Source organism: Triticum dicoccoides, chromosome 1A, assembly GCF_002162155.2.
Source record: "Triticum dicoccoides isolate Atlit2015 ecotype Zavitan chromosome 1A, WEW_v2.0, whole genome shotgun sequence".
NCBI lineage: Eukaryota > Viridiplantae > Streptophyta > Magnoliopsida > Poales > Poaceae > Triticum > Triticum dicoccoides.
This window is the reverse complement of record NC_041380.1, coordinates 72,014,281-72,021,235: the sequence shown is the minus strand read 5'-3', so window position 1 is coordinate 72,021,235 and position 6,955 is coordinate 72,014,281. Positions and strand designations below refer to the sequence as shown.

At 43.3% G+C, this 6,955-nt stretch overlaps 1 protein-coding gene across 1 annotated transcript in view; it reads right to left on the bottom strand.

Moving 5' to 3' along the window:
* Nucleotides 1-5,925: 5,925 nt before the first annotated feature.
* The window catches only part of LOC119366530, a 12,066-nt gene continuing 11,036 nt past the window's right edge, over nt 5,926-6,955 (bottom strand). The window contains exon 6 of the mRNA XM_037632318.1: nt 5,926-6,167. Coding sequence (XP_037488215.1) covers nt 6,094-6,167 — 74 coding nt within the window. The 3' untranslated portion in view covers nt 5,926-6,093. The remainder of the gene's footprint in view (nt 6,168-6,955) is intronic.

The window sequence follows — 6,955 nt, the reverse complement described above, 5'->3', positions numbered from 1 at the left end:
TGATGAAACATAAGTCTGAAACATTTGAAAAGTTCAAAGAACTTCAGAGTGAAGTGGAAAATCATCGTGACAAGAAAATAAAGTTTCTATGATCTGATCGCAGAGACAAATATTTGAGTTACGAGTTTGATCTTCAATTAAAACAATGTGGAATAGTTTCACAAACTCATGCCACCTCGAACAACACAACGTAATGGTGTGTCCGAACGTCATAACTGTACTTTATTTGATATAGTGCAATCTATGATGTCTCTTACCGATTTACCACTATCGTTTTGGGGTTATGCATTAGAGACAGCCACATTCACGTCAAATAGGGCACCATCAAAATCTGTTGAGACGACGCCTTATGAAATGTGGTTTGGCAAGTAACCAAAGTTGTCATTTCTTAAAGTTTAGGGTGGCAATTCTTATGTGAAAAGGTTTCAAACTGATAAGCTTGAACCCAAATCAGAGAAGTGCATCTTCATAGGATACCCAAACGAAATTGTTGGGTACACCTTCTATCACAGATCCAAAGTCAAATTTGTTGCTGAGAATAGATCCTTTCTAGAGAAGGAGTTTCACTCGAAAGAAGTGAGTGGGAGGAAAGTAGAACTTGATGAGGTAACTGTACCTGCTCCCTTATTGGAAAGTAGTTCATCATAGAAATCTGTTCCTGTGACTACTACACCAATTAGTGAGGAAGCTAATGATGATGATCATGTAACTTCAGATCAAGTTACTACCGAACCTCATAGGTAAACCAGAGTGATATCCGCACCAGAGTGGTACGGTAATCCTGTTCTAGAGGTCATGTTACTTGACCATGACGAGCCTACGAACTATGAGGAAGTGATGATGAGCCCAGATTCCGCGAAATGGCTTGAGGCCATGAAATCTGAGATGAGATCCATATATGAGAACAAAGTATGGACTTTGATTGACTTGCTCGACGATCAGCAAGCAATTGAGATTAAATGGATCTTCAAGAGGAAGACAGACGCTGATAGTAGTGTTACTATCTACAAAGCTAGAATTGTCGCAAAAGGTTTTTGACAAGTTCAAGGTGTTGACTACGATGAGAGTTTCTCACTCATATCTATGCTTAAGTTTGTCTGAATCATGTTAGCAATTGCCACATTTTATGAATCCTGGCAAATGGATAAACAAAACTACATTCCTTAATGGATTTATTAAAGAAGAGTTGTATATGATGCAACAAGAAAGTTTTGTCAATCCTAAAGGTACTAACAAAATATGCAAGCTCCAGCGATCCATCTATGGACTGGTGCAAGCATCTCGGAGTTGGAATATAAGCTTTGATAAGTTGATCAAAGCATATAGATACAGACTTGCGCTGAAGCCCGTATTTACAAGAAAGTGAGTGGGAGCACTACAACATTTCTGATAAGTATATGTATGACATATTGTTGATCGGAGATGATGTAGAATTATTCTGCAAAGCATAAAGGAATGTTTGAAAGGAATTTTTTTCAAAGAAAGACCTCGGTGAAGCTGCTTACATATTGAGCATCAAGATCTACAGAGATAGATCAAGACGCTTGATAAGTTTTTCAATGAATACATACCTTGACAAGATTTTGAAGTAGTTCAAAATGGAACAGTCAAAAAGGAGTTCTTGCCTGTGTTACAAGGTGTGAAGTTGAGTAAGACTCAAAACCCGACCACGGCAGAAGATAGAGAGAGAATGAAAGTCATTCCCTATGCCTCAGCCATAGGTTCTATAAAATATGCCATGCTGTGTACCAGATCTATTGTATACCCTACACTGTTTTTGGCAAGGGGTACAATAGTGATCTAGGAGTAGATCACTGGACAGCGGTCAAAATTATCCTTAGTGGAATAAGGATATGTTTCTCGATTATGGAGGTGACAAAAAGGTTCGTCATAAAGGGTTACGTCGATGCAAATTTTGACACTGATCCAGATGACTCTAAATCTCAATCTGGATACATATTGAAAGTGGGAGCAATTAGCTAGAGTAGCTCCGTGCAGAGCATTGTTGACATAGAAATTTGCAAAATACTTACGGATCTGAATGTGGCAGACCCGTTGACTAAACTTCTCTCACAAGCAAAACATGATCACACCTTAGTACTCTTTGGGTGTTAATCACATAGCGATGTGAACTAGATTATTGACTCTAGTAAACCCCTTGGGTGTTGGTCACATGTCGATGTGAACTATGGGTATTAATCACATGATGATGTGAACTATTGGTATTAAATCACATGGCGATGTGAACTAGATTATTGACTCTAGTGCAAGTGGGAGACTGAAGGAAATAGCCCTAGAGGCAATAATAAAGTTATTATTTATTTCCTTATATCATGATAAATGTTTATTATTCATGCTAGAATTGTATTAACCGGAAACATAATACATGTGTGAATACATAGACAAATAGTATATCACTAGTATGCCTCTACTTGACTAGCTCATTGATCAAAGATGGTTATGTTTCCTAACCATAGACATGAGTTGTCATTTGATTAACGGGAACACATCATTAGGAGAATGATGTGATTGACTTGACCCATTCCGTTAGCTTAGCACTTGATCGTTTAGTTTGTTGCTATTGCTTTCTTCATGACTTATACATGTTCCTATGAATATGAGATTATGCAACTCCCGTTTACCGGAGGAACACTTTGTGTGCTACCAAATGTCACAACGTAACTGGGTGATTATAAAGGTGCTCTACAGGTGTCTCCAAAGGTACTTGTTGGGTTGGCATATTTCGAGATTAGGATTTGTCACTCTGATTGTCGGAGAGGTATCTCTGGGCCCTTTCGGTAATGCACATCACCTAAGCCTTGCAAGCATTGCAACTAATGAGTTAGTTACGAGATGATGTATTACGGAACGAGTAAAGAGACTTCCCGGTAACGAGATTGAACTAGGTATTGAGATGTCGACGATCGAATCTCGGGCAAGTAACATACCGATGACAAAGGGAACAACGTATGTTGTTATACAGTTTGACCGATAAAGATCTTCGTAGAATATGTAGGAGCCAATATGAGCATCCAGGTTCCGCTATTGGTTATTGACTGGAGACGTGTCTCGGTCATGTCTACATAGTTCTCGAACCCGTAGGGTCCGCACGCTTAACGCTACGATGACAGTTATATTATGAGTTTATATGTTTTGATGTACCGAAGGAGTTCGGAGTCCCGGATGAGATCGGGGACATGACGAGGAGTCCCGAAATGGTCGAGACGTAAAGATCGATATATTGGACGACTATATTCGGACATCGGAAAGATTCCGAGTGATTCTGGTATTTTCGGAAGTACCGGGGAGTTACGGGAATTCGTATTGGGCCTTAATGGGCCATACGGGAAATGAGAGAAAGGCCTCAAAGGGTGGCCGCACCCCTCCCCATGGGCTGGTCCGAATTGGACTAGGGAGGGGGGAGCCCCCTTCCTTCCTTCTCCTTTTCCCTTCCCTTTCCTTCCCTCCTACTCCTACTACTTGGAAGGGCCCCTAGTTCTACTAGAAAAGGGGGAATCCTACTCCCGGTGGGAGTAGGACTCCCCTAGGGCGCGCCATAGAGAGGGCCGGCCCTCCCCCTCCTCCACTCCTTTATATACGGGGGCAGGGGCACCCCAAAGAAACAACAATTGATCTCTTGATCTCTTAGCCGTGTGCGGTGCCCCCCTCCACCATAATCCACCTCGGTCATATTGTAGCGGTGCTTAGGTGAAGCCCTGTGTCGGTAGAACATCATCATCGTCACCACGCCGTCGTGCTGACCAAACTCTCCCTCAACACTCGGCTGGATCGGAGTTCGAGGGACGTCATCGAGTTGAACGTCTGCTAAACTCGGAGGTGCCGTGCGTTCGGTACTTGGATCGGTCGGATCGTGAAGACGTACAACTACATCAACCGTGTTGTGCTAACGCTTCCGCTTTCGGTCTACGAGGGTACGTAGACAACACTCTCCTCTCTCGTTGCTATGCATCACCATGATCTTGCGTGTGCGTAGGAAAATTTTGAAATTACTACTATCCGCAACAATATATACCCCTCCACCCACTCTTCATTCATGGAGAGAGCCATCAGAACATACCTACACTTCCAATACACATTTTCTGAGAGAGAACCACCTACTCATGTGTTGAGGCCAAGATATTCCATTCCTACCATATGAATCTTGATCTCTAGCCTTCCCAAGTTGCTTTCCACCAAATTTTCTTTCCACCAAATCCATATCCTGTGAGAGAGAGTTGAGTGTTGGGGAGACTATCATTTGAAGCACAAGAGCAAGGAGTTCATCATCAACACACCATTTGTTACTTCTTGGAGAGTGGTGTCTCCTAGATTGGCTAGGTGTCACTTGGGAGCCTCCGACAAAGATTGTGGAGTTGAACCAAGGAGCTTGTAAGGGCAAGGAGATCGCCTACTTCGTGAAGATTTATCGCTAGTGAGGCAAGTCCTTCGTGGGCGATGGCCATGATGGGATAGACAAGGTTGCTTCTTCATGGACCCTTCGTGGGTGGAGCCCTCCGTGGACTCGCGCAACCGTTACCCTCCGTGGGTTGAAGTCTCCATCAACATGGATGTACGATAGCACCACCTATCGGAACCACGACAAAAACATACGTGTCTCCAATTGCGTTTGAATTCTCCAAACCCTTCCCTTTACATTCTTGCAAGTTGTGTGCTTTACTTTCCGCTGCTCATAGACTCTTTGCATGCTTGCTTGAATTGTGTTAAGATTGCTTGACTTGTGCTAAGATAGCTAAAATCTGCCAAAGACTAAAATTGGGAAAATGATAGATTTTTATTTGGTCAAGTAGTCTAATCACCCCCCCCCTCTAGACATACTTTCGATCCTACAGCGTAGCAGCGAATGAAGGACCAAGCGGACAAACGGAGGTCGGACAGTGTCTATCAACCTGGAGACAAAGTGTTCTTGAAATTGCAGCCATATGTGCAAACCTCGATGGCTCAACGGGCGTGTCACAAGCTCGCGTTCAAGTTCTTTGACCCCTTTCCGGTGCTGGCCAAAATTGGAGCAGTGGCATGTCGTCTCCAGTTACCGGAGGGCTCCTTGGTCCACCTCGTGTTTCATGTGTCACAACTCAAACGAGCACACCTCCGACCGGAGTAGCGGGCGACGGCCCTTCCTTCTGACGTGTTGGCATTTCAGGTTTCTCTAGAGGTTCTTCAATACCGCTGGCGCAAGAAGGCCAACAAGATGGTCCGCCAAGGCGAGATCCGCTAGACCGGGGCGCAGACCGACGACACCACCTGGGAGGATTTGGAGGACCTGCACCGTCGCTTTCCGCGTGCCCCAGCCTGGGTGCCACTTCGCATCCTACGCCTTCGCGACAAGCATACTGGACGCGGGACGATTAGGCAAGGCCTCGTACACTGGTCGCACTCTACTGAAGACAAGGCCAATTGGGAAGACCTCGACCGCCTTCGACAACACTTCCCTGATGTGCCGGCTTGGGGACAAGCTGTTTTTCAAGGGGAGGGGATTGTCAGCGGCACTCTAGCTACAGACCCGCACGAGCAGAGCAGCAAGGCCCAGGGAGGGGTACAAGGCCGGCCCATTTGTAACCGGAAGCCCAACTCCAAGGTAACAGGCCCGGAATGGGTTAGCGGCCCAACCACCAGCCGGCAGAAGACTACTTAAGACGCGGAGAGGGGCTACGGCGGCGGCAACTCTCTTTCCCTTTCCCACTTTCTTCCCCATTCGGCTCCGAGAGCTTGTAATCCGAACCCAATTCTTGTACCTGAGAGAGTATTGCTACTAGTAGATGCTATCAGCGTGTTGCATGGATGGGACCATCCCATCTTATGAGATGCAACTTACTCTGAATAAATGTGAAGTTTCTGATCCTTGTATAAATTTAAAGTTTCTGATCCTTAGGGTATCAAGTTCAAGAGAAATGATTGTGTGTGTGTGTGTGTGTGTGTCACAGGAGTACACTGATAATTCAGAACTACAGTACTTATTATTACAGCACACATTATTCCCAAATTCCTTTTATTAATGTTGTAATGCACGGGAACATGCATTTAGCTTATCTAGGGATAAGCATCACCGACACAAGTGCTCTCCTCCCTGTTAGCTCACTCCTTCTTGCCCAGATAATCGCCTGATGGATGGTATATGCTTGAGCAGAAGTCGCATTTGTCCACGTTTTCTGTATTTTTATAACCAAACAAAGGAAACAGAGCAAAACATTACAATCCATACGAGGTCTGTAATATCCACCACGTTGAGAAAACTCCTGATGAAACAACACTGTTAATTTCTACGTTCAGTATGGTCCAAAATAAATATTTCCATATGCTCAACCATAGAGCCCTTTTCACTTTTCTAGTAAGACGTAAGAGACATGTTCAATCCTAACCCTCAGTTGTCCAAAGGTTAAATTCGGCCATAAAGGTACCAAGTATAGTATATGGACAATATGTTCTAAGAGAGTGAGATTATTCGTTCTTTATACCATTTTTTCATTTATATGCTTTATAAATGAACTTCTGTTAATGTGCCTATTTAGACATTAGACAACTTCAAAGATAGAAACAAGTTTGGGCAGAATAGATGCTAGAAATTCCAACAAACATCTAGTCATCGATTTGGTAGACCTAATTTTAGTTAATCAGTCATACCGCTTATTTATGCAACAACATATTTAGTTAGTCCTACTACATCATGTTTGAACACAGTAAGATCAAAAGTTAGTAGCACATTCCGGCTGAATACAATGGCCAATGGGACATGAGTCAAATTACTTGCCCATACCAATTTTTTTTATGGATATACTTGTGATAGTGGTGTTAACCCACAATTTGTTGATATTCTACAAATTGTATACTCTCTCAGTTCAAAAGTACATGACATCTCAAAGGTATGCACAGTGATATGTACATTGGAATACATGAATATAAATAAAACATGAAACTTGTGCAAATTATCTTCCAGAAA